The sequence below is a fragment of the Lampetra fluviatilis genome, chromosome 24, assembly GCF_964198595.1.
Source record: "Lampetra fluviatilis chromosome 24, kcLamFluv1.1, whole genome shotgun sequence".
NCBI classification, from domain to species: domain Eukaryota; kingdom Metazoa; phylum Chordata; class Hyperoartia; order Petromyzontiformes; family Petromyzontidae; genus Lampetra; species Lampetra fluviatilis.
The window spans coordinates 13269322-13296334 of NC_136298.1; the positions used below are offsets into that span (position 1 = coordinate 13269322).

At 52.1% G+C, this 27013-nt stretch overlaps 1 protein-coding gene across 3 annotated transcripts in view; it reads left to right on the forward strand.

Annotated features, from left to right (window-relative positions):
• The first annotated feature begins 1227 nt into the window (after positions 1-1227).
• PLPPR4 (phospholipid phosphatase related 4) overlaps positions 1228-27013 on the forward strand; it is a 28275-nt gene continuing 2489 nt past the window's right edge. Inside the window, exons 1-8 of one of the 3 annotated variants that reach the window (XM_078867796.1) lie at positions 1228-1597; positions 10115-10377; positions 15939-16124; positions 17817-17943; positions 18572-18767; positions 19649-19706; positions 20517-20690; positions 21002-22445. In XM_078867796.1, the coding sequence (XP_078723922.1) occupies positions 10300-10377; positions 15939-16124; positions 17817-17943; positions 18572-18767; positions 19649-19706; positions 20517-20690; positions 21002-22408 (2226 nt within the window). In that variant the 5' untranslated portion in view covers positions 1228-1597; positions 10115-10299 and the 3' untranslated portion in view covers positions 22409-22445. Of the gene's footprint in view, positions 1598-4744; positions 4911-10114; positions 10378-15938; positions 16125-17816; positions 17944-18571; positions 18768-19648; positions 19707-20516; positions 20691-21001; positions 25387-27013 lie in introns of those variants that run through there. The other 2 variants (XM_078867795.1, XM_078867797.1) reach the window with 2 other exon arrangements.

The following is a 27013-nucleotide window of genomic DNA, read 5'->3' on the forward strand; positions in this document are numbered from 1 at the left end:
CAACAATAGTGACGTTCGTTTAAACGTTCCTATTTGAGCCGACAATAGCCAATCGTACGTACAGAATATGAACGCTGAGAGAGTGGAAGACACGCAGTTGCATCGCGAAAGCAGCTATCGGCTCTGCCTGGGCAATGGCAGCAGCGGTCGCGACATCGCCTCTCGCCCACCGCGCGCGCCTGCTGCCCGACTGGGTGGGTGCCCTCGGCTGTCTGTGGCGACGGAGCGAGGTGGTTGATGGTGGTGGTGGTGAGTGCGCAGAGGAGACTCGAGGTGGAGGAAGTGACGGGCCCAGCATGGCCGGCTCGCTGGGAGAGCCAGGCGGGGGCGCACGCACACCAGCAGTCAGCATCGCCTTTGTGGCTGCTGGTTGACGGGGGAGCGGTGGCGCAGTGATTGGCGCGCTGCGTCACGAAGCCGGCAATCCGAGTTCAATTCCTGCTCACGACCAATAACTGGCGAATGTTTGACCCGGTCTTGGGCTTCCTCGTCCCAGGCTTAGAATGAGTATCTGGTACGATGTGTAATTATCGCCACGAGAGAGACAAAGGCGGCCGGGCGTGGTGCTGGCCACCCACGCCCTCGTGTGCCGTGCCGGCCATCATAGGTGCTCGCTTACAGCACTTGCCCCAACGGTCTGTTAAGGCTGCACGGGGGATCTTTGGTGAGTGGTTATTGTTGCTACCTCTTCCAGTTTAACGCAATAACATCACCACATCTCGGTACAAATCAATTCCTGCCTTCTTGAATCAGATCTCAATTCCCGGACCGTCCGGGCAAACCCCGAACAGGTGGCAAGCTCAGGGGAGGCCCTGGTGTTCGTGGTGCTGGTTGCCAATGGTACATGGATGGTACATGGTCAGGGGCGCGTGCGGACCTCCGCACGCCTTGCAGACCGTGGGAATGTATGACCATACTTCACCACGCTGGTAAGTGCGGGTAGATTTTGACTGAGAGCAGCAAAGAAGTGCAGCGCAACAGTGGACTGTGCGGCAATGCCCCATCCTGCCCACAACCCATTGCAGTCAGCGCGGGCGATTGCCTGTGTTTGTAATTTGTGGTGTGTTTGTACACGTGGTATGCTGTGATATCCGTGGTGTGTACACGTGTGTTTGTCTTTGTTATTGGTGGTGGTGGTATTATTGGCCGTGGTGTTGTTGGTGCTATTGTTGCTGGTGGTGCTATTGTTGGTTCTGGTGGTGGTATTGTTGTGACTGGTTGTGGTTGTGTTGTTGCTGGTGGTGGTATTGTGATTGGCGTTGGGTGGGGGTGGTGGTGGCGGTGTAGTAGCTGGCCGTGAGCACCGCCCCCGTCGCGACAGCTCGTGAATAATAAACGAGGGGCGCGCAGCTCCGCGCGGCTGCGACTCGCGAGGAGGAGCAGCACTCCCCGCGCCGTCCGTCCGACCTCCCCCGCGACCCCCCCCCCCCGCTCTGTCGGCTCAACTCGCGTCCTCCACCCGAGCGGCGTGTCCCGTGTGGAGCGGCGAGGAGGAGACACCCCCTTGGCCGCGTGGCGAGTCTCGTTCCTCTGCGGCCATTGCGGCTTCTTCCGCCACTGCGCCCGGCAGCCTCCTCCATCCAGCGTCTCCGAGGAGGTGAGCGCCCCCCCCCCCTCCCGCGTGCGTGTTGCAGAGGCCGCGGAGTCGTCACGACAGCGACGTCGTCAGCCATTCCTTCGCCCAGACTCGCTCCGTCCCACACACCCCATTATTCATTCCTTCGTCAGCTTGCCTCTCCACACAGACACACATCCCGTCATTCAGTATTCCTTCATACAGGCACCCTCCTCTACCTCCCACACATCCTGTCATGCCTTCACACAGCCAAATATCCCTTCAAACAATAAATGTATTCCTTGATCTCGACACCATCTCCATCCTCCACAACCTATAATTTATTCATTCGTTTCGCCACCCTCTCCGTCCACCATCATTCATTCATTCTCCATACATTCCTTCACCCAGCCACCCTGTTCATCCAAACAAAACCCTCATTCATTCAGCCAGCCATTCCTTCACCTAGACACCCTCTCCATCTCACACACCCCGTCATCCCCATTCATTCAGCCATGCATCCCTTGCAGGGTCCACCAGTTTCCCTGGTATTGGACAGGAATCGCTGCTATTCTCTTCATTAATACATTACTTAATGAATTCATTAATTCGTGGCATCGCTCATCCATTCTGCACGCATTGCATTGTTGCGTGGCCTTAACATCCGCATGTCGCGATGATCGCGGCTATGCCTCTGGCTACAGTCCACGTGCGGCTACAGTCCACGTGCGGACTGCAGCCAGTGCTGCCATCGGCACCCTCCAGGCACGTGAAGAGGGCATGCGATGTGCCGATTCATCGTTTCCCGTTCATCCATAAGACTTGTGACACATGCATCTTATTCGTGTGTGCAATGGAAGTTTTCGTCTATTCATGGACATTTTATGCAAATGTGATGCTGATGCGACGTCGTTACGAGCAGACGAGTGGAGCGAGCGAAGGAAGCTCCAGAGCGAGGCGGAGAAACGAGACGAGCCTCGTGCAGCGGTGGCTGCGCGTGAGGGCATCGCTCCTCCTTCGTATGCCCGTAGCACCACCACCACCACCAACAATCACAACCACTGCATCCATCACAACCACCACCACCACCACCATATCACCACAACCACCACCACCAACAATCACAACCACTGCATCCATCACGAACACCACCACCACATCACCACAACCACCACCACCACATCCACGGCATCCACCGCAGCTCCCACCGTGGTGTATAGGCGTGCTCTCTCTGCATTAGGCTCGTTACACTAATTGGCGGGATGCAAATTGGAGGTTTGTTAATGTTTTTCTTTTTTCTGGGCAGCTGCCGTCGCGCGTGTAGTGGTGGTGGTTGCCTGTACGATGTGCCGTGCGTGTTTGATGTGCGTGATGTGTGTGTGATGTGTGTGTGTGTGACGTGCGTGATGTGTGTGTGTGATGTGTGTGTGATGTGTGTGTGTGATGTGTGTGTGCGTGATGTGCGTGATGTGTGTGTGTGATGTGTGCGTGATGTGTGTGCGTGATGTGTGTGTCTGATGCCCTGGCCGCCCGTTGCCATGGCGAGCTGAGTGGGTACACACGCATGGGTACCGAGGGGACTCGGACACTCCGACAGTGGATGTCCTCCACCACACATTAGTATCGCACCGGCCACTCTCTCGTTCGGCACAGGCGAGAGGGTGCTTCTCTCTCTCGCCTGTGCCGGACGGAGACACGTGCACCCCTGATTGTGACCTCGCTGCAAAGACGCTGCTGCAAACGGTCTACACGTTGTGTATCTACTGCACGGTCTTCACGTTGTGTGTATTATCTAAAAGAGAAGTGATAGACAGAGAAGAGATCATGTCTCGAGCCTGGACTTAAACAGCGGCAGGAAGTCAACGGCACGGAGCGCTGGGGGAAGGAAGTTTCAGACTATGAAGTCATCACACTCAGTGAATGTTGACTTGGAGCATCTATTGGAAGAAGTCAGATTGTTTGAGGGGTGAGCACGGGAAAGAGAGTGAGATGAGAGGGGAGAGGTAGGAGAGGCTTTTCCATGGAGGATCTTGAAGACAACAATGGAAGTCTTCTCGTTGACCTGGACTGAGATATGGAGCCGGCGGATGGATCGGAGTATTGTGGAGATGAGGTCTCATTGCTGTGTGTGGGTGAAGAGTCCCACAGTGGCGCTGTGGATCATCTTGAGACTGGCGGCGAGGGATTATGAGACCGTAGACAGTCGTGGTAGCTCGGTTGGCATGGTGATGGAGAAGTTAGGAGAAATCAGCATTTATTCCCCTGTGATTTGTTTTCCATGATTCATTAAAATGACCACGTCAGGTTCTGTCTAAATATCAACAAAATTCCCTTCACGGACAAAAGGGCTCGCGACAACAGCGGCTCGCGGCCTCGCTGTCCGTGCGTGTGTGCGCAGCGCGTGGAGCAGTCGACACTCCCTCGATGGAGTTCCCAGCTGGGTCGATCTCTGAAAGTGGCCGAGTTACATTTGTTGTTTACAAATGTGTCCAATGCAATTGTATCGTGTCGCCAGTGCCGCTGATAAAAGTGACGCCATTACTTTCTACTTTCGTATCACAACTTGTCGGTAAGTGCTGACATGTCTGGTTGAAGCCGAGTTCCCAGTGGCCGGCGTCACAACCCCGAATGGGGGGGCTGAGCGCACAGAGTTGGCGGGCACTGAGGAGTGCCGCCGACTCTTCCCCGCGCTTCGCTCACGGCGACCGCGCTATCAGCGGCCGCCGAGCGTTAAAACTCGACGCCATAAATATAAGGAGCTCTGCTGGAAATTTACGAGCCTCCCTGGTTTATGTGCTTAAAATATTTATTGAGTGGTGTTTTACATTACAGGGAAACATTTCGTACTTATTTGAATAGCTATCGCTTTTCCATAGCCCAAGGAGAGTGGCATTAGTGTAGCGAGTCTTCTCACGAGGGTTCTTGCGGCAAGGCCATGCCCCGACTCCTCGGAGTCTTGGCCGGGTTCGCATTATTCTTGTCTCTTGTCAGATGCCCGGTGCCTAAACCCTCGCGCGAGAGACGTTGAATTATAATACCCGTCTTAGGCATCATAAAACGCTGATTCATGATCGTCGTATTCATTATTTAACTCCCCTACATTCTTGGCAATAGTCACTGGGCGCTACCGCCGTAAAAAGAGACGTCGGAGACATTGATTCTCCTCCGCTGACGTGGCGCATCCCAACGAGGACCTCGCCTGGTACCCTGCTGAGCAGCGTGAGTCTCGCGCGGGGAGCTGTGACGTCTGCGTGCCCAGAGCGGCCGGGTGGCAACCCCTGACTTGTACTCTGGCTACCGAGATCTCCCTGACAAGAATCAACTGGAATCATGGATTCCTGCACGGTGAAATAAAGTACATTGATTTGCAACGGTGTTAATCAGTTATTGAACACAACTTCTTCTATTATGATTCACTGTCCGGTTTGCTTTCCTGGTGATATTGTGACAAGTGACCACTGTTTACGTTTGTGCCTTTGATGAGTTCGTTTTTATGTGCTATGAAGAAGTGCCATTTCCTGAAACGTGACCGATTATTTAGTTTTCAATTTCAGGCCAGAGTGTTATTAACGAATGTGCTGAGTTATTGTTTTGTTGCGCACCGCTGCCAACGATCAGCTTGTTTAAGCACGTGTTGCATCTTGTTGCAATACATCGTCTTTACGAGACGTTTAGTCCACGGAGCCGCGTGGCTCTCAAGGCATTGGGACCAGGCATGAGCCGTGCTGGACTCTTCATGCAGTGGCCAAGCACGGCCCGGGTCTGGCTTCCAGTGGTCGTGGAAACGCAGCAAAATGCATTGAGGGCCTGGGGCGCGGTGCAGTTGGTAGTACAGTCCAGTAATTGGGCTCCACGTGGGGGAGGGGGTGAGGAGGGAGCGAGGTGGTGGCAGTGATTGTTGCCGGAGCCCCAAGGGGCCCGAGCCCTCAAGTGACCGGCGTCTGCTCGTTAGTCACGTGACGATGCGTCGAGTCATCGATTCAAATTGATTCTTCTCGCGCACGCCACGAATTGTGCTCTTCGCAGACGAATTATTCACACTTCATGACGAATTATTCACACTTTACGCATATTATGTGCAAACGGTCAGACAATCACGTAAATACTAAATATTGACATTTACTTTTCTTAATCCATGCGGTGAAATTGCTTGATAGCGCATGATTTGATCAACTTCTCATGATCTCGTGATACTACTGATCCGACCAATCAGATATCTCCAGCCAATTTGAGTGTTACAGTACTCGGGTGCAGTCCCAGTAAGGCAGCGGCCCTGCCTGCACCCTGAGAGGGCTCCCAGCGGCCGCCGCGTTCCGCACTGCTCCTCGCAACCCCTCCCAGGGCTCGCGACGCGCACGGGCGAATGGGTTCGGACCGGGTTCACCGTGGGGGCTCAAGTCAGTGAGATAGCAAGGGGAGGGGAGATGTCTCATCTCGACTTTCGAGGCGTAACAAGATTCTTCTTGTTTTGTAACTTCGTGCTGAAGATAACTTTTCGCTCACGTTGCATGTTGCGCATGTCAGAAATGTTAAATTTTCAGTTTTATACGGCGCAGTATTAATAACATGACGTTAATGATACAATATTTACGTGAAGAGCCTGTGACCAAACCGCCCGGAATGTGCCTGATCCCGTCTGCTCTGGGAAGCTAAGCAGGACTGCGCCTGGATTGTGCTTGGATGGGTGACCACCGCACATACACACAGGTTGCCCATAGGGCTGCCGCAACATCCGTTGTTGCACTGCACTTCCATGCACCCACGCATCCAGATTGCCCACAATCCGCGACCAGTGTTGCCCAGCACGATGAAGTATGGCCAACGACCCACGGCAGTGAATTGACAATGTTCAGACATCGCCGTCGTTTCGACCCATCCCCCCGTCGCCCCCCCCCCGTCGCCCCCCCCCCCCCCCCAGGGCACGCGCGCCCTGCTGTACAGCCCGCAACGCCGCACCCACCACCCAGCAGCCACCCAGCAGCCAGGCAGCAGCCACTGCCGCTGCTGCTGCTGAGGTGGCGGTTATTTCATTTCGTGGTAAAATTAACTCGTTTAGATCGGCGCCGTGAAGCGTCGAGGATGGCTGGTTTAAAACAGGATTCGTCAGGATGTTTTCTTAATGTACAGCGACAGATCGCGCCGATATTGCAAACAAGACGCGTGACGAAGTCTCCGTCTCGATGTGTTTTTATTTCACACAAAATGCGCGTGTGTCAAGCAGTGACGATTAGCATGGTCGTGGTCATGATTTTAACAAAGACGTTCTGCAATGTTAGGTAAACGTGAATAAATATGTTGAAGGCAATCCTGCAGGGCAGTCGTGGGGGTCTGCCGGCTGCTTACGCCGGCAGCAGCAAGATGCTTGCCTCGGTGCAGGGTCAATGTCGGGTTCCCATGGTAACGGTGTTCTTGAGCAGGAGGAGGATGATGATGATGTCGACCACGGAGATATTCATAGCTCTGCTTCAAGCACAACGCAGCAGCAGCAGCAGCTAGAGTGGTCGTCTCGTTATTCACTGGAGCCGTGGCAATCCCAACCCCGATGATTCGGTAAATATTTAACATTCAGGGCCATGGCACCGTCTCTCAGTCTTCCATCTCGTCGCCATTTGGTTCCCCTCCCATCGGCCTCAATGCAGCGGCGCGTCATTTGCATTTAAGTTGAAAGAAAACATTAAAACGTTGATGCATGTGCCCTGAGATTTGCGGATTGATGTTAATCGAGGAGTCGATACATGTGCTCTTTCACTCTTTACAACCCTAAGTCGGTGATGGTAATTCCACATGACTATGCCGGAAGCAAGTCTATCCATAGTGGTACTATACTCAATTATATCGACCCTGAAGGGGTGATGAACTCGGAAGCACATGCCTGGTGAGGTCGTGGGATTCTATTGTCAGCAGATTTGTGTAGGATTCCCATTGTGATCATGTGCAAGGTTGAAACCTATAGATGTACTGTATGTTGAAATAATATCGCATCATACGGAGCCAACGGTGCTAATCCGAGGTGCGGGGGAAGGACAACGAACTCAACACAAAAAGCAGCTCGCAATAATTGAGTTGTAAATCTCGATCTAAAAGTGCAAATCATCGCCACTCCCTCCTCATGGTCGCGCGATGCAACAATCCGTCGTTCTCCCGCCCGAGAGTCGATCTCGTTGCTCCATCTCCACGGGGTCGTCCTGCAGGCTGCGCGCTCCTTCGGCTGCCACTCCGTCTCCCCGCTCGTCCCGTGGCCCCCACCATCCTTCCTCGCGACGTCTCCTGCCCACGACCACTTTGGGTTTAAAACTTTCATCAGGGCGTCTGTAACTCGAGTGCCCTCTCATCCACACGTGCCGCTTTCCGCTTAATTCCAAGCACGCGTCTCTGCATGCTTCTTTGCACATTGCTCGGCTTTTGTTCCACTTTTCTTTGTCGGTGTCCAAGTTTCCGACGATGCATGTGCCACAGCAGACGGTATGAATTGAGAACGTTGGTCGTGTAATGTGAGATGTGGCTGTTGTAATGATCGAGGGTTAGACGATGGCTCGTAATGTGATACCGCCAAATCCCATTTGCTCCCTAGAGTTGCTTGTAAACGACAGTGCAGTTGCTAATACTGTACCAAGTGTTCTTATCCTGTTTGGAAAAGTACCTGAATGCAACTATTTAGACGTCTGTAGTTATGCCACTGAGGTTGGAATTTAGGGGCTGTGTTTGAATTGTAAATCTTGTACAATACCAGAGTTTTAACAGCCAGGTCAGAGGTCCGGTGTCCATCGTGTTCACGAGGAGAGCTTTCAGGAAAGCGTGACCCGCCACGGCGACTGTGTGTGTGGCTGGATACTGGTGAGGGTGGTAAATAAACAGCTGCACTCCTCCTCGTCGTGATGGAGTTAGGGAATGGGTCCATCAGAGCCGTCACCGCCTCCCATCGCTGACGAGGGAGTGGATGTCGTGACGGCTCGTGCCTCTGCTTGTGTTGAACCAATGCGGCTGAAATGACGCGCTCCTGGATGTCTGTGCGGCTGATGGGATGCGCGATGATTATTGATCTTCTGCTGAGAGAGATTTGGGAAGGCAAAGTGTTTGCGTATTAATTTGGCCACTATCCATTATGGGCGCATTATGCAGTATCTTGCACTTTGGTCGTCGTGCCTGATGCCCATCATCCCTGTCTACAACTCCAAGTCGGCCTGGCAGCGTTCCAGAGAAGATCTCGTGAGGCCTGAAGCCCTGGGGGCATGCAAGGTGAAGAAGCAGAGCCACCCTCGCCTCGCTGTGGGGCCCGCAGGCTGCGTCCGCTTGCACCCACCGTGAGGGCCCCGACACATTTAACTTGAATCGCTTTCAATCGCGATGGTTTAGAAATACACGTGGGCATCGGAGCTTGCTCCCCGCGTCTCCTCTCCTTCAGCTGGGGAGGACAGGGACTGAGGCTGGGGAAGCTGCACGGCCCTTGAAGCGATGGGACGAGACGTGAGCCGTGCTGGGCTGCTCCTCTCAGTGGTCGTGAATTCACTTCTCAGCCAGGGTCGTGCCAGATGTTGCTGGAATGGCCCAGCTTGGCTCTGGTTTATAATCGCGACTCTATGTTTAGCGCTGTGACTCTGTGGAGATGAGACACGATACCCACCGATGCCTGAGAGACATATGTTTATCACGGGCGATATCTGTCCGTAAACATAACGCCTGAGGGCTTCAGGAGCTGCAGTTAACCCTTAGCTCTGTGATTATGCAGAGCACACATTTCAGTGGCCACCTTGTGTTCTGTGTGGAGATGCACGAGAAACACGAGGTGATGAAACCGCAACGCCGAGTGACGACGCCTGCCCACGGGCGATGACGGGGAGCGTCGCCCACTTTGACGTCTCTAGGATGGGGCTGCTTTGGAGGTGGCTGGTTGGCTGAGAGGTCAGAACGCTGAGTTGGCACCGCTGCCATCCAGGGTTTAAGATGGGCAACATTGTGTGACTTAGTCGATGGTCTCAGCCTGGTCACCAATCACTGCGATGGGTCCATTAAAACTACCACGTTAAATTTGGTTCTGCGCTTAATTGGCAAACCCTAACCCTAATTGGCTACATTACAGCTCTGAGAATGTCAAATATCTGTGTGCCTGGCGTGTGACGAAAATGCCTCTCAGGGGCGCAGCAGTTGGGAACAATACTGCCCCTTCGGTGTGTGGACCAGAGGTGACTTGAAGGGATCTCAGAGGTAGCTCTGGGATATCCGCTTCCGTGGTTCGTTTTCTAACGTGAAGGGTCGCAATGCTGTAGGAGACACGTGAATTCATTATTTGTTTCCTGGCGCGATGCTGATTGCATGATCGCGATAACAATGGAAGATATTTTTTACTGATTAAAATATATAGATGCGTGCCTTTCAGGTGTTACCATTCTTCACAGTTATTGTGAATCCATGCAGAGAAACTAGAATAAAAATACACTTTGAAACATGATTCCTTTCCACCTGAAGCACACCATTAAAATACTCCCGGTCGCGTGTGTTCTGGCGATGTGCACGGAACGTGCTTTGCATGCACATTACCATCGCTCCGTTCTTGCCTTGCAGGTGATCTGAACTTGTCAATGGCGTCCTGAATTCGACAAACGGCACGGGTGCACGCGGTCTGGCCGGGGTGTCGATCGCGTGAACATTTGCGAGAAAGAGCCTATGCGGAGGAGCGCACGCCGAGGGTAGGAGACTCCCGGAGATCCCGTCGGCTCCCGCACCAGCTGCCAAAGAGCGCGGCAGCGATGGCCGCAAAGGACAAGGGCAGGGGCCGCCCGGGCAGGGAGAACGACCTCTCGCTGCCCTGCTTCTACTTCGTGGAGGTGAGAGATTCGCCACCTCGCGTCACCTCGCGTCACGGGTTCAACTGCCACGGCAGGATATGGAATCGGTGGCCTATGCGTCGCGCGTCCAGTGTGCTGACCGTTGCATCTCCCAGGGGGGATAGACTCCGATGTTTAATCTTCTCTCTCGAGCGGCGGCGCTGCTTGCCCTGCTTCAAGACAGAACCCATGTCTGTCGCGGCATATATCACTGCTGTGAACTTGTTGTCCTCAATTAAACATGATATGTTCATGTGGCCTTGATATTTAGCATTTTGAAAGGAGTTACTTCTCATTTGAATAATATATGATGGATAATTTAGGTTAGAAGAGTTTACAATTTTGATGTTATAAGATTTAATCTAGCTACACAATGTCTGACAGAAATCGGTTAATATGTCAATTAAAAGTGGCTATTTGTTTATTAAAATCTTCACACTGTTCTCAGAGTACCAGTGTTGCCTTCTGCTCTGACAAAAGGCGAGTGTCTTTAACATCAGTCGATTCTAATTGCTCCCGTCACGTGGCGGTATTAATAATGAATGTGTTGCGTTTTTTTAAATTGATATAGCCATAAAGCCACAGGAAATTCAGCCAGATGGCTCAGCAGTAGAGTGAGCATCTCACAATCATAATTTTGCGAGTTTAAATCCTGGCTAAGTGTTGACTCAACCCATCATCCCTCTGGAGTATTAAAATAAGAATCACTTTGTGGTAAGTCAACAATGGTTGTACTATGGATAGACTCACCCCTGTCATAAGAATGAAGGATTTCCACCACTGGCTCAGGCATGCAACAGGAGATGAAAACTGCCTCAATGTTCATTTGAGTAAGAAACCACTGATTTGTTTAACCCACAGTAAGTAGCTCGAAGTCTGTTTTACTTTGACTCCCGTTAACCATCTCCTCGCCTCCACTTTATGCCAATCACTACTGCGATGCACAATACTAATCTTCCCCAATTACAACTTTAAACACTTTAGACTTGGGTTTCCATTGATTCTTGATCATCTTTACTCTGTCCATTACTGTGAACTTTCATAGTCTGTTCAGTGCCTCTCCCCTCATCAGTAATAATGGCACTGGCTGGGTGTAAATGCTTACAAGGTGAACTCCAAGCCAACGGCTCACCACCGCAGTGAGCTAAACCCACAGGCAATCCCTTGCAACTTCATAACATAAACAAGCAGACAGTACACCGCCTTCACAACTGTGCCTCCCATCAGCCACACGGAATTCTGTGTGTGCATTATTTGATCAGGAATACAATCAAACTGTGGACCAGTTTTGACATTTCAGTGTCTCATAAGCAGCTAGACTTGGTTCAACCAATTATGATGATAGCCAGAGGGAACCCTCAATCTGAATGTCAACTGAAGGCATCGTGGCTGTGAGTCTGGCGCAGCGCCACAGCCACCGCTGGGTTCGGTGACCTCCCTATCATTACCGTTGTTTTGCCCGCATTTGGAAAAACAGATTATCTGTGCTCATTAAATAAAGCCGGTGAAGCGGATAATTCACGCCACACATTACAATTTCAGGCGCGTGTGATCCTTCCCACAATGCAACATTGCAAATGTCAGTTTAACATGACTTGACTTTAGATTTGTAATCTAACACCGCTTGAAGAAGTCAAGCTCTATAATTGTTCGCTTGTATTCTTACTGCCACAATTATTCCCAGATGTGACAACTATTGCCATAATATGCAGGATGCCAGACTTGATGGAATATTTTCATTCAATGAGGCCTTTGCCCGTTTTGGTGCAGTTGATCTCGACATTGAGTTTAACTGTCTAACCATATCTACGATAATAATTACAATAATAAGATGGTAATCTTCATTTACAACCTGTGAGATCGTTTACTGATTATGTCATCCACAGGAAGGTCAGGCATTGCATCATGTCACGTGGTATTAGGACTCCTCTGGTGTACCTGAGCTCGCCCCACACCCTTCCTCTCAATGGGGCTGCATCGATGTGGCAAGGAAGCTTGAGAGCCTTGTAGACGCTGAGTGTGTCATTCCAGTTGTTGGCCATTTACATTTACACAACTCTGCAAGACGACAGACAGCACCAGAAGCGGTCGATAGTTTGAAGTTGACAATTTGTCTCCATTTACGTAGGCTGGGAATCGCCGTTGCCAGTTTCCAGGCAGTTGGAAATGAGCCGCTACTTAGCGATTGATTAAAGTTCACCAGGCAGCGGGAAGGAGACTATCGCTGCCCACGGCTTGCACAGCGACAGTTTACGGTGCTTCCAGAGCTGTTTGAATTTTGAAAAATATGTTTTTGGTGCATGCCCTGACATCTCTTGAGGCGGCCAGAAAGGAGGGGACCCCCACAGGCCTCGAGGATAGCAGCAGTCGCTTCTGTGACCTCCGACCCCCACCAGGGGGTGCACCCTCGAGGGCATATGCCCTGACGAGCGTCCGTCGCATGACACTCAAACCAAACACTGTTACCAACGATTGTGTCATGCTGTGTCCATTGCACTATTGCTGCAACAACTCTTACCTTAAAGAACAGATGTAACATTTAGTTACACGTTTAATGTTATTGTAGTTGTTTTCGTACATTCCTTGGTGACAATTCACTTTCCTTGCGTACGGCTTCCATGGAACAACCCACCCACCTATGCCACCCATCCACCCACCCACGGCCTTCACGTGTACGTTTCGATCAGTACGAGGTGACGTGATCTATGGTCTGGAGTTCATATCCGTGGTCGCACGCTGGAGAGAGGCAGCCTCTGATTTTCCGCCTTTGCATCAACTAATTGCCCTTGAGAACGAGGACTCGTCACGGGCGGCTGCCCAGATTTGACCCCACGACCCCAGCGACGGTGCGGCTCCGTGCCCTCGCGAGCTCTTCGCCGCCGTGGGCCCCCCCCCCCCCCCCCCCTCTGCAGTCACTTCTCGGGGCGGTGCCGCCGCGTGACGGAGCTGGCACGCATGGCGGCCACGTCAATGCCGTCCGTACTCCTTGGATGTCATCGCCTTTGAAAGCGCGCGGCAGGGTTTGTATCGGCTGTCAAGAGCAGTTGTGAACATTGATTGATGTCACCTCCTTATAAATTGGATTCAACTGCAGCGCCACCGCTCGCAGTGTTTGTGCAGCACTGCTGCGCTAGATTCCCACCGTCGTTAGCATTGCGCACACAGTTCAACTCACGTCGGGGTTTACTCTCACTGTGTTTCTAAAATACCAGCAAGGCAGCAGACCCATTTGTACAACAGCAATGCGATTGGCTATTGATGCATTTACAGGCAAAGCCAGCAGGAAACCAGAGAATTGCATCGGTTCATGGCTCACCTTCGATACTCAATGCCCACAATAGAAAACGTTGACCCGTGTCCGTAAGAACACGTTTTTGTTTATGTAATTTGAACGCTCATTTCTATGTTGAGGCCAATAGAGCAAACTAAATTGTACAAATGAGATGGAACTCAACGAGACAAAGACGTTGATTCTTGACTGGAATCGCGTCCCCAATTTATGACAGCTCATGGAGTCGGTGTTGGGGGCATGGGGTGAATCGGATTTAAAATAGTTTTGCTTAGTGCGTGCTGTTTTGAGACATGAACACATGAACGCAGAATATCCACATTGCCGAGCAGGGCGCTATAAAGGATGTGATGTAGAGCAGAGCTCTGCTCTGCTCTACTGCTCTACTCGGCCGATGACTTAATGAGTTTCTCAAAAATGGGACTTTAACATAATGTCTGTTGATGCAATGAAAATGGGGTTACAGAGAACAAAGCGTTAAAAAAATCCAGCGAACCGAATTTATGGCCCTGGACCTTCCCACAGCAATAAACACGTCCCACATCGTGCCTCTGCCAATGGCTTCCTGCCACACTGAGCATTCATGGCCTCTATGAAGTATGAGCTGGGTTTGATGTGCGCGCCTGTAACTCAGTGACTTGGACGTGGGGTTAGTGGATCACATTGAGATCGCCATCGTCGACGATGACTATCACCACCAGCGGAGCCATGAGGTGCCTGTAATATGTAGTGACTGTTGAGGTTGTCAGTGATTTCCTTGTGTGCATGGCTCTTTCTCGGGACATTGGATTCCCGCATAATTCAACACGGGGCCTGCAAAGCATCCCCAATGCATCCCCCTGAATTGCTGCATTGTCGCGACCATTAGAAATCAGAGCAGGGCCGTGCCAGGATCGCTCTTGGTACGGCCCGGCACGGCTGTTCTCTTCCCCACGCTTGAAGGGCCACGCGGACTTTTACTGTTCGCAACAATTGAACGATGCCGCCGCTACGGACCTGCGCACATTCTCCGATTCACTCGTCACTCTTCCCGTTTCCGGCATGCGTCTCTCTTTCGTGCTTCTTTCCAAACTTTTCAGGTCATGTTCCATGTATTTGTTTGTCAATGACTTTGTGTCTTAAGCATGCGCCAGAGAAGGTAGCGCCAATTGAGTTAACTATAATAATAATGTTATACTGCGCTCTAACTGGTGGGCTCCGTTCACGCTGTGCCATGCGGCCGAGTCGTGATGACCGTCGTTGTCTCGTTTCGGAGTGCGAAATTACAGCCACGGGCACGCACTGTACATCAGCCGAGCATTGTACACACACCAACAGAGGTTAACATCTACACCAATTCAATTTTAAACCACCAAGTAAAGCCACATCCTCACCCAGTTATTGATTTTGTAAAGACAGCCATTTCATTTTGAAACCCAGACGAGTAACCACGTGTTTAACAGCCTTGGTTCGCTTTGCCGAGCCCACGTGTGGTATCCTGCAGATGTTTTAATTAATTGTGACAATTTCATTCGGTTATTTTGCTTTTACAAACACAGTCTGTTTTCACTTCGTACAGCGTAGGGTTGCCCCTGTCCATCTTTATTTCGGACTGTCCAGGAATTGGCATCTGTGCTGGAGTGGCAGGAATTGATTTCTCCCGTGAGCTGGTGGTTTTATTGCTTTCGAATTTTACCGCAGAGGACTGCATGGTTTTAATCAACCTGGGCTGGCTGAGAAACGTGTCCGGGTTTGGTGGTGGGTATAGTAGAGCATTAACACATGAAGTCACCCTGAGATGCCTTACTCGCGGTCATAAAAACACAGTCGACGAACGGTGGTGAGGAATGACCACCTCGTAACATTCGGTTCGATGCATTCACTCTGTGCCAAACGATTATAAGGAGGTCCATCTCTCTGACCAAGTGTCACTCGCACACTGGGGCAGTGACGCGGTGGACCAGCGGGAGCGCGTTCGCCGCTCGTTGCAGAGGTTCGTGGTTCGAATCCGGCAGGCTGCCCTGGTTAATACTGCTGTGGGTGTATTCGCCTGCTTCACAACTAGTCGGTCATTATGTGTTCGCGTCTTTGTCCAAATTTGCCAAAGTCGACAAATGTCGCTGCAATTTACTCAACTGGGATTACACACACAGCAGCAGGAACCACCGCTCACAATCCTCGCTCACAATCCCCGCTTGCAGGCCACATGCTGAGTCACCTCGTGCCATGGGTGCCCTTTCCCATGGTTATTACTACCCCTGACAGCCTCAACGTTTACCGTTGTCTCCCAAAGGTGCCGATCATCGCCGCGGCCGTGGTGTCGCTCTACTTCCTGGAGCTGACCAACGTGTTCGTGCCTGCACACGTCGGGTTCCAGTGCCACGAGCGCGGCCTCAGCCTGCCCTACGTGGAGCCGGCGCGGGAGACGGTGCCGCTGCTCATGCTCTTCAGCCTCGCCTTCGCCGTGCCATCCGCCGCCGTGAGCGTGCCCCCCGCGCCTGTGCTACAATAGCAGCATTGCACACGTTTATTAGGGGCGCCACGGTAGCGAGATGTTTACTTCCTCGACTGGTATACAGGAGGTTGTGGGTTTGATCCCAACCCTGACTCTCGAGTATTTGGAGTTTGCGTGTCTCTCTCTCCCCGTGGTCACGTGGATGTTTCTCCGGGTTTTCCCTCCACATTTATAAGCATGCGTTTAGAGTATTTGTCTGATATAAATATCTACACGATAATCCACTATCATTTGTTGCCAGGTCGCTTCTAAACAAGAGCTATATGATCTAGAATTTAAGCTTTCATGGCTGCAGAAATTACTATACTCATTGGTTCTTTCGGTAAAGTCACGTATGTAGAAATAAAATAAAATTTTAATAAATCACAAATAAAATACAATTTTAATAGATCACGACGTTTCAAACGCAACACAAGCGCTCATCATCAGGTGTAAATGGGGTAAAACACACAGCGAGGGAACACACAGAGGGACATCACACACAGAGCACACAGAGAACAGCAAACTGCACGGAGGCAAATACAGCAAGACGATGGGAGACGCGAACTCAGCAAACCTTAGAAATATAATGCGATGCAAACCATTCGGCCAACAGCACAGTTAGACACTAACCTGGTTAACCACGTATTTCAAAAGACTGCTAAATGTTGTGTTCATCTTCTGGGCTATATAGCTCAGTGGTCCTTATTTCCTAGTGAATAAAAAATAGTAATTAGTAAAATAGTAATATTTCCTTAATCATCACCGTCACATCGTGAACAGATCGTGATGAATAGTAAATGCAGATTGGATGCTAATGAGGGTATTGAAGTTAATGGGGTGGATATAACTGTACAAATTATACAAAAATGGGAAACGGAATCGATGTGACCATGAAGTCGAGACTAAAGGATCTGAGCCTTGCAGCGCAACCCCCAGGTTGAGACAACTCATCAAATCGCTGGGCCGATGCAGGGGTGGACGAATGGTTCTTAGTACGTTTCAAGTATTGCAAAAAATATACAGCAACCATTCCTGGTTGGACGACGTCTAGCGCTTGGTTGCAATCTGTCTGCACTTGGCCTGCACGAGCTTGCAGTACAGATGTGCACTGTGCAGTTTTGGCGTGGGCTTATGAACATGGTAGGCATGCCAGCGCATGTGCCAATGCAAATGAGGTGCCTGGGCTAAAATGCAAATGCGCGTCGCTTGCACCCAGCTGCACCCACGTGGAACTGCCCATTGGAAAAACCGCGTCAGCAGAGTTTTCATTATTTTCTGCCGCGTCTGCTCGCAAGAGGCAGCGTTTCCTTCTCTCTGTGGGAAATCGTGAAGATTTGTTTGTGGTTGTAGCGAGACGCTGCCACCGCAGTGGCGGCATGACGGTCAGCACACCGGACTCGCAATCCAGAGGTCACTGGCTCCATCTCCTGGCGCGGCGGTTGAATCTATGGCCACATTTATTAAATCCGCCACCCTTGTCCACCGTGCAGTATAAATGGGTTCGATCCGCGGTCGGTCGATGGGCAGGTTCCGTGCGGCGGTACTTATCCTGATGAGAATAGGCAGAACTTGGACAGTGCACCCACGAAACGCGGCTCTGGTTCTCAGTAAATGGAGCCTGCCGACTCCAGAGCAGCTGTGGAAACGATCCTCTGCTTTCCCTGTGGTTTACAGATCATGATTGGAGAGGGGATTGTCTTCTGCTGCCTGTGCAGGCGGCAAGGTTCGTCGGTCGACGCCAGTGGAGCCGTCATCGGCTGCAACTTCAGCTCGTACCTGCGTCGTGCCGTCCGCTTCGTGGGTACGACAGTGGCACGAAGTACCCGTGCGGCGTTGTTTACGTGTGGACCTCACTATGAACCAGCAAAATGTTGCAGGGCGGCACCTTTGCCAATATAAAACAGAAGACCTAACGAGACCCTAATGCCAACACGAACAAAGAGCCACATCTCCCTCTACCTGTTATCTGTGGTGTATTCGAGTTATTCATAACGGTAAAGAAAACACCTGTTGGAAAAAAGTTAATTTGAAGCCTCTTGAATTGCTCACTACATTCAGATATTCTTGCCTGACAGCCATTACTGTTGCATTAGGCCTATTTCATTCATCAATACAGTAGCTCCATCTCACCCTGCTGATTGTATGACCTAAAGATGCTTTATGATGTTTAAAGTGAAACATCTTATCTATCGCAACATTTTTTTTTGATAATTATTCTTCAACTTAGCAGCGAGCTGAGACAGTAATAATATGCGCTTTGTTAAATGCTCACGTGCGTGACGATTGAATTTGTGTGGCTCTTGTCGGATGGTGGAGGGTTACCCGACAATAATTTGGCCGGATCGTTCCACGTGGCCTAACCCAAGAATGAGCGATGACTCCTCGCCCTGCTCCCGTGCGACGATGCTGTGTGTGGCCCCGGCGGGCAGGAGTGCACGTGTTCGGGCTGTGCGCGGCGCTGCTCGTGGCCGACATCCTGCAGCTGTCCACGGGGTTCCACGCGCCGTACTTCCTCACGGTGTGCAAGCCCAACTACACGCTGCTCAACACGAGCTGCGACGAGAGCCCCTACGTCATGCAGGACATCTGCACGGGCCAGGACGCCAACGCCATCAGCGCCGGCAGGTGACGTCCACGCCCCCGCGCGCCGCACCACGCCGCACCACGACGCCCCACAACGCACCACGACGCCCCACAACGCACCACGACGCACCACGCCGCACCACGCCGCACCACGCCGCACCACGCCGCACCACGACGCCCCACGACGCCCCACGACGCGCGAGCGAGTGACCCTCCCTTGCGTCTGCAGATCTTGCCGCGCGTCGTCCGGCATTTCACCAACGTGTGCTGGGAGCTTTTTCAGCGGAAGGTGTTGCGCTCCACGCGTTGGCAGCCAAAAGGGAGAAACGTCATCGAGATCGTGTTAAACGACCCGAACAAACATCGGGCAGCTGTGCAGTGTTTAACCTGTCCAGCTGTCCGTACGACCGCTTCACGACTTCTATGAAACTGATCCTCGCGTCATGGGGATCGTGCGGAACCCTGGGGAGATCAACCGTAAACGGAACGCCGCTTACGCTGCGGATAAGTAAAGTGCAGCGCTGAAATGGCTCGATTAATGCCACCACTAGCAGAAGGGCCACCTCGAGAGGGAGCTCTAGACAGGGTATCTTGTTTGACTCTTGCACACTGAGCAGACGCCTTGGAAGAAGTGGGAGTACCCACACTTTACCCCACCGCACACCACCTGTGGATGGACTGTCGGGTACCCATTTACACCGCTCAACCACCTCAGAGTAAAATTTCAGTTGTTGCTCTACATCAGCATCAGCCACACGAAGACACAGATTCTGGGTGTGAGTTTTCGTTGGTGAGTGATGGGGCGATATCCGCACGCTGGAGGGTGACGAATGTTCAATGCCAGGCGATCGTTCGTGATGTTTCCAGGAGGGATTGCCTAACCCCGCGTTGTTAACGGCCAACCCGGAATGTGTCGTTCACAGGAAGACGTTCCCATCGGAGCACGCGACCATCGCTGCCTTTGCCGCCATCTACATTTCTGTAAGTTCCTTTCCTCACCTCGCTCCTGGAAATTTTTTATACATTTTAAGATTACCCGCGGAAATTTTGATATATTTTTTTTGTTATGAAAATGGAGGTAGGAAAACACAGGAAACATCTTTAAATGGCCACAAAACGTAATCTGTTGTAATTATTATATCAAGAACAATATTCTTGCGATTTAATTTCCAGTTTAATATTCCACCTTCTTCTTCACCAATCCATATTGCTGAGTTATTTTCACGCTGATATTGTCTACAATGCAATTCCTTTCATGTGGCAATCTGTACGTTTGGTAGCCAGTGCATCAGCTAGCTGGGTTAGGGAATTAATCCCAGGAGCAGGGTTCGATTCCTGACGTGGGTGCCTTTCTGTTATGAGTTTGTATGTTCTCCCCTTATTCTGCACTGTGTGGCGTTTCTCGTGTAGCATAACGGTTTAGTGTGCCCAGCCACCTGAGGTTCAATTCCCGCTCATGACCAATAACAATGACAACTAATATGTAAACCAGGGCCTTCCCTAGGTTGACTACGCCTTGAACGAGTACCTGGTGCAGTGTGTACACATCAGAATTGGGGAGACGAAGGCGGCCGGGTGTGGTGCTGGCGACCCAACCCCCCCCCCCCCCCGTGTGCCATGCCGGCTTCACAGGTGCTCGCTGACTGCGCTTGCCCCAACAGTCTCTTAAGGCTACACGGGGGATCTTTGTCTCTCGGAGTTTGCGTGCTCCCCCGCCGTTGGGTATGCGTGACGCGAGCGTAAACGTTTGGTGCGAACGTGTCGCGGTGTCCGCTACGTGCTCCACGGCAGATCTACTTCAACTCGGTGGTGAGCAACTCCAGCAAGCTGCTCAAGCCGCTGCTCGTGTTCGCATTCGAGCTGAGCGCCGGCGTGTGCGGCCTCACGCGCGTCGTGCAGCACAAGAGCCACCCCGGGGACGTCTACGCCGGCTTCCTGCTGGGCACCGCCATCGCCTGGTACCTGGTGCGTCGCCCACGCTCCCTCCTCCTCCTCCCTCCTCCTCCCTCCTCCTCCTACCTCCTCCGTCCTCCACATTCCTAGAGCAGGAGAGCTTGTCCCTGGCACAACCAATGATGATGTCTCCCACGAAGTGGTGGATATTTTATCGACTCCAACAGGATTTGAACTCGAAACCTTCTGATTATGAGCCACTCACTCTACTACTGAGCCACCTGCCTGGACTTTATCACTCATTGTAATAATTGAATCACTTAAGAACAGCGTTATAACAAAGTTCGGTGTTATATTTGCTTGTATTGCGTTGCTTTTTCCAGGGATATCACGCGGTGGATAACTTTGAAATGAAGGAGAGGAAACTGCATTACCAGGCGCGGCTGAAGGAAGCACAAAACCGCAACGTCTCGTCAAAGCTAGGCCGCAAGATGAGCCTGCATCGCCAGGATTCGGGCATGAATGGCTTGGGCAGTGACTCGGAGGCGGCCCGTCGCCAGCCGGACGTCACGCTGAGCCGCAGCCACAGCGAGAACGCCTCCGTGCGGGCGCTCAACCACCGCGCGAGCGGCAGCAGCGAGGACATGGAGATCCTGCCCACGCGCCACCCCATGGGCAAGGAGAGCATGGTGACCTTCAGCAACACGCTGCCCAGGGCCAGCGCCCAGCCGCCCGCGGCGGCCGGCGTCGAGGACGTCGCGCGGCGTCACGTCGTGGTGCACGCCGCCACCGACCCCGGCCGGGCCAAGCAGAAGGTCGACCCCTGGAGGCCCAAGGCGGAGGGTTCCAAAGTGCCGACGAGGCAGCAGCAGCAGGAGGACTGCGCGGCGGAGGCGCAGAGGGCGTTCGACGTGCGGACTTCCTCCGAGCACCCGTGCCTGACGATGGGGGTCGCGGACGTGGCGCCCAAGACCGGCGTGTACCTCAACGTGCAGGCCAGCGGCGGGGGTCCCGCGGCGGCGGCCGCTTTGGCCCAGCAGCAGCAGCAGCAGCTGGTACACATCCCCGAAGAGACGCCGGTGAGCCCACACACCTCCCCCAAGGGCAGCTCGGCCCGGGCCAAGTGGCTGATGATGGCAGAGAAGGGCGGCGCAAAGCGCGGCACGCAAAGCGGCCAACCTCGTCTCATCCAAGTCATCAACATGTCCAAGCAGCAGGGCCTCCTGCAGGCCAAGGCCAAGCAGGCAGCGGACCCCGCTCCCGTGGGCTGCGCGGGGGGGCCCGTGCGCTACAAGAATCTGCCCGAGCAGCTTCCTATCGGAGCGGTGGCGGCGCCTTTGGCGTCCACGTCTGCCGTCGGTGATGGGGGGGACCGGGCCCGGTCGCTCGTTCACGTTTCTGCGAATGACGGCGTCACAAGCTCCTGGAAATGGAAGCCTTCCCCGCAGGACCCTGAATCGTACGAGCTGAATGATCTCGGTCGTCACATGGAGCCCGGCGACGAGGAACGAATGCCCATTCCGCATTCGCACAGCAACTCGGACCTGGACGAGGTGCCCTACAGCAGCCCCTCCGGTGTGAATGCGGTCCCGGCGCTGGGAACCAAGGTGGCCCTCGGCGAGCTGAGTGAACTGGCGCCGCCGGAGCCTCTGTCCCTTCCCTCCAGCCGTGACTCTACTCTGCGCAGGAAGCCTTCGACCATCCTCGTGCCAGAGCGATCCAACAACCTGGAGAACACGCGGAATGTATTCTACAAAGGAACGTCTTCTTCCAGGGGCTACAAAGACTGATCGACATTTGGAGCCCACAGTGGTTATCAGGAGCAGCGTAAGTCGAACAGAAGGCGTGTGCCAGTCATCACACCAACCCTAACATTGCTTGTGACGAAGCTCCATTCCATCACATCAACGTGTGGTTGAAAAATAGCATTTAACCGCCCTTAGACATAAATGCAGTGTTGATGGTCAGAGATGCAGTGTGGAGCCTGAGAAATGTAGAAGGCCGGGCCCGCTCGAGTAGTCTCTTGAGACGAGAGAGGAGGCATTCACCAGGAACTCGTGAGCACGTGGTGTGTTGGTAATCCTAGTACAGGCCTTCCATTAGTCACATTTGTGAAACCATTTTTAACTTCAACTCACTCTCCCTACTAACTATAAAATAGAATCATCCTCAGATGTGGTGATGGCTTTACAGCTGCACTGTGGATGGTCCCGTGAGATTTGTACAGCACAACTCTAATGAGAAGCACAGGTTCGGGCACTCATGAGGCTGAACGGGATATTTTTTAACCTTGCCATTTATATGTTTTATATATACAGTAAACGTGTTTCACTACAAAGCACACTCCGCGGGGGGTTGTTAAGGAATGGTCAACGCGAGTGTTCCGCTTCGCGTCGCTGCTACGAGGTGCGGAAGCGCTGGTGAAGTCAACAAGAACCATGAGCAGAAAGGTGCGGGGAAGCCTTCATCCAGCAGGGGGTGGACAGTCTGGACGTGATTTGTTATTTGTGAAGATAATTGTTGAATCTGAAGGTAATGTGAGAAGAGAATGCTGATGCGACTGTACGACTGGGTGAACTCGTCACCGACCCGCTTGCCTCTCGATGGCCTCGTCGTGTTGTGTGGTCGCCGACCGCTGTGAGCCGTTCTGTCCGTCGGTAAGCGTGCAGCCAAACTCACATCCCGCCGGGGAATGAGATCGACAAAAAGTGACGGGATAAGTTTCCTGGGACTGGCCACGAACTTGTTGGCTGTTGCGAGTTGGAGCCGCTGTCTCCCAGCCGGTCATCGCCCTCCACCGTCCCCGAAATCACACGTGGCGTTAGAACTGGGTCAGCACGTTGTGGTTAAACGGACTCAGTCACATCCGCTCATTGCGGTTAAAAGAGGCTCTCTTTTTAACCTACCATTGTTTTGTTAATGTAGTCCGCTTGTAAATGATGGTGCAGTGGCACGATCAAATTTAAACACTTTCTTCTGCACTCTACAACAAATGCGAAAAACACAGGGCCCTCTAAAGCACCGCGTCCTGTCTAATTGGCCATTGGGGGCCAGTTACTGTATCGTCACAGTGGAAATGCATAACACCTTTTGCAAACATCGACATAAAGTATCCACAAACTCCCCCTCTTAAAACAGTTAAAGTTAGTTTCCGTTTATAAAATTTGCTGTCGAGTCATTGGCACCAGTGTGCCAATGTCAATGTATGTAGTTGCACAAGAGCCAATAGCATTGTCCACTTGTACATGGCACCTACAGCCATATCAGCTGTGAATACGGAGCACCAGGGATCTGTATGCAGTACGCGACAGAACAAACGACGAGTTACTCTCTTAAAGAAACTCGGAGTAGCCCCATGGCTCTCCCTCTCTCTCTGCTGTCTCATGCTTTGCAGTTTTGTAGATTGCTGACTAAACTAACAACTCGATTACTCACGAGGCCATTCACACCCGGGGCCCCGCAGCGCTCCACATACACAGCTCAACCCTTAACAACCCTGAACAGGTGTAGCGGAATAGAACTGAAAAGGATAAAAGTGCAAAAAGATACTCCACCTACGCAGGGGATATGCAGGTGAAAACAAATCTGTTTTAAGATGGGGCCTAAAGAATCAAGCCACTGAGAGTCCCTAAATCGTCTGGGAACGAGCTCCACACAGATTAATTGCCACATCGAACTTGTTGAGGTCATTTTCGCGATGGTTTTGTCTGGCAGCCTCTCTGTCTTCCTGGAGTCTGTCTTCAAGAGGCTTCACTCCTCGTCAACACTGCTCACCAGTTATCATTTCATATATTCTCAGGCCCCCAGAGTATAACTCGTAATCTCCAACGATCGGACAGTCACACTCTCCCCGCCCTCTCCCACTGAAGAAGGGCCATTGTCTGAAACGTCAGGCTGCGATAGCACAGTGTTAACGATGATTGTTGCGAGTGTTTTTTGTGCTTGTGCGGCACAAGCAACGCGGTCTGTGGACCTGTTCGGTGGACGCGTGTTTGTCTCGAACACGGCGGCTACTTGTGGGATATTGCAAGTAGCAGCAGATTCTCAACAAAATATGTCACTCGAAGCCACTTAAATGTGTAACGCATGGCCCAGAAATTATTATTAAATCGACTTCACAGATTTAAAGTTACCATTTGGCACCGTGATATAAACACTGCCTCGCAGTATACGATATGCAGTATTGTTACTTTGGTTTTTAACCAAGTGGAATGTGTGATATTTGTAATATGGCGTGTATAAGACGTACTGTTTAGTTTAAACTCCACATAACCATTTCAAAAGGCAAGGTCTGTTGGCAATGTGAGATGAGGTGGACAGTTGTGGCAGCCAGCTCAGTCTTACAACGCCAGGCCCAATCGGCCGTCACCCTGCCCCGCTGCTCTTACATCCACAATGCATCACCACCAACCCAATATTTATCATTCTTCGAGATGCAATTTAGCCAAATTAAGTGTAGAAGCAACTTTAATGTGAGCCTTTTGTTTCTGCAGTGATTGGTGACTAGGGACATTAATGCATGACATTTGACGTCCCAGTTTAATCAGAGGCGGCTGCCCATATTTGAACTTAAAATCTCAGCTCCATCGCTTCTGCAAATCTTCTCTCACCCACAGCATGCCCAGCCGTGGACGGGCAGGCGCTCCACTCGCCGTTAGCTCTTAGACTGCACACACACACAGTGGTGACTGAGAGGATAAAACAACAATCATTGTAATAGCCAGCAGGTGAGTGGGTCCGGGCAGGGCGCATGGTGGGTGAGAGTGGTGGTGAAGGGAGGGTGGGTGAGAGTGGTGGTGAATGGAGGGTGGGTGGGAGTGGTGGTGAAGGGAGGGTGGGTGGGAGTGGTGGTGAAGGGAGGGTGGGTGAAAGTGGTGGTGAACGGAGGGTGGGTGGGAGTGGTGGTGAAGGGAGGGTGGGTGAGAGTGGTGGTGAAGGGAGGGTGGGTGGGAGTGGTGGTGAAGGGAGGGTGGGTGGGATTGGTGGTGAAGGGAGGGTGGGTGAGAGTGGTGGTGAAGGGAGGGTGGGTGGGAGTGGTGGTGAAGGGAGGGTGGGTGGGAGTGGTGGTGAAGGGAGGGTGGGTGAGAGTGGTGGTGAAGGGAGGGTGGGTGGGAGTGGTGGTGAAGGGAGGGTGGGTGGGAGTGGTGGTGAAGGGAGGGTGGGTGGGATTGGTGGTGAAGGGAGGGTGGGTGAGAGTGGTGGTGAAGGGATGGTGGGTGGGAGTGGTGGTGAAGGGAGGGTGGGTGGGAGTGGTGGTGAAGGGAGGGTGGGTGAGACTGATGATGAGCTGGCGTTGAGAGGCAGCGTGGTCGTGGGGAAGAGTCGGAGCAGAGGTGAGAACTCCCAGCGGCCCTGTGTCATACTCATCAGAAAGGAAGTTGTTATCGTCAGGCCATTTAACAGTGAGTGGTTGAGCTAAGTTTCAGTGAAGATGATCTGTATTGGGCTGTGTGCACTCACGCGTGACAGAGCAAGCCAGGCGGCGGTAATCGATGGGGGTATTTTATTACGTGATTACACACGCGGTACTTAATGCACAAGTGCGCTGCATCCTATCTATATATTTTTTATGATTTTATCTTCAAGATGTGAACCTATATATAACTTCTAAACGGCAACTACATTTTCAAGACGTTGGCAGTTATTAAGGAATACACGTTAACAGAAAGCGATGCCCCCTTGCAGATGAAAAGGCCTCGTGTTTAAACCATGCCTCCAATCCGGGAGGATGATGTTTCATGTCGTGAAGCTGTTGAGGGGGGTGCCTCGTGTCCCACACAAGCACAGCGCACTCGCGTTCGCTTTACACGAAACGAGTGATTTGTCATCATCACCCGCTGATGATTGTTTCTGAACAATTAACAGTTAAATGTGCAGGGCGAGTTGCAAGACCTCAACAGCACAAATGTAAAAGCCATAAGCAAGACTCTTCACAGAATCCACAACTCCTAATTCTCTCCCGTCGTCTGGGATGGACTCCTGTCGAGAATGACGTCTGTGCTGCTAGATTATAGACACGCGTCGAGATCCGCCTCAACCACGTGCATCACTCGGATCCACTTCTGATCTGTCTCAACCACGTGCATCACTCGGATCCACTTCTGATCTGTCTCAACCACGTGCATCACTGGGATCCACTTCTGATCTGTCTCAGCCACGTGCATCACTGGGATCCACTTCTGATCTGTCTCAACCTCGTGCATCACTTGGATCCACTTCTGATCTGTCTCAGCCACGTGCATCACTGGGATCCACTTCTGATCTGTCTCAACCACGTGCATCACTCGGATCCACTTCTGATCTGTTAGTTTTTGTTTACATTCTAATATCATGTTGATGCGAGAGCCGGGGGCTTACGGGACCCCGGGTCCCGCCATGAGGTTAAATTATCTTTA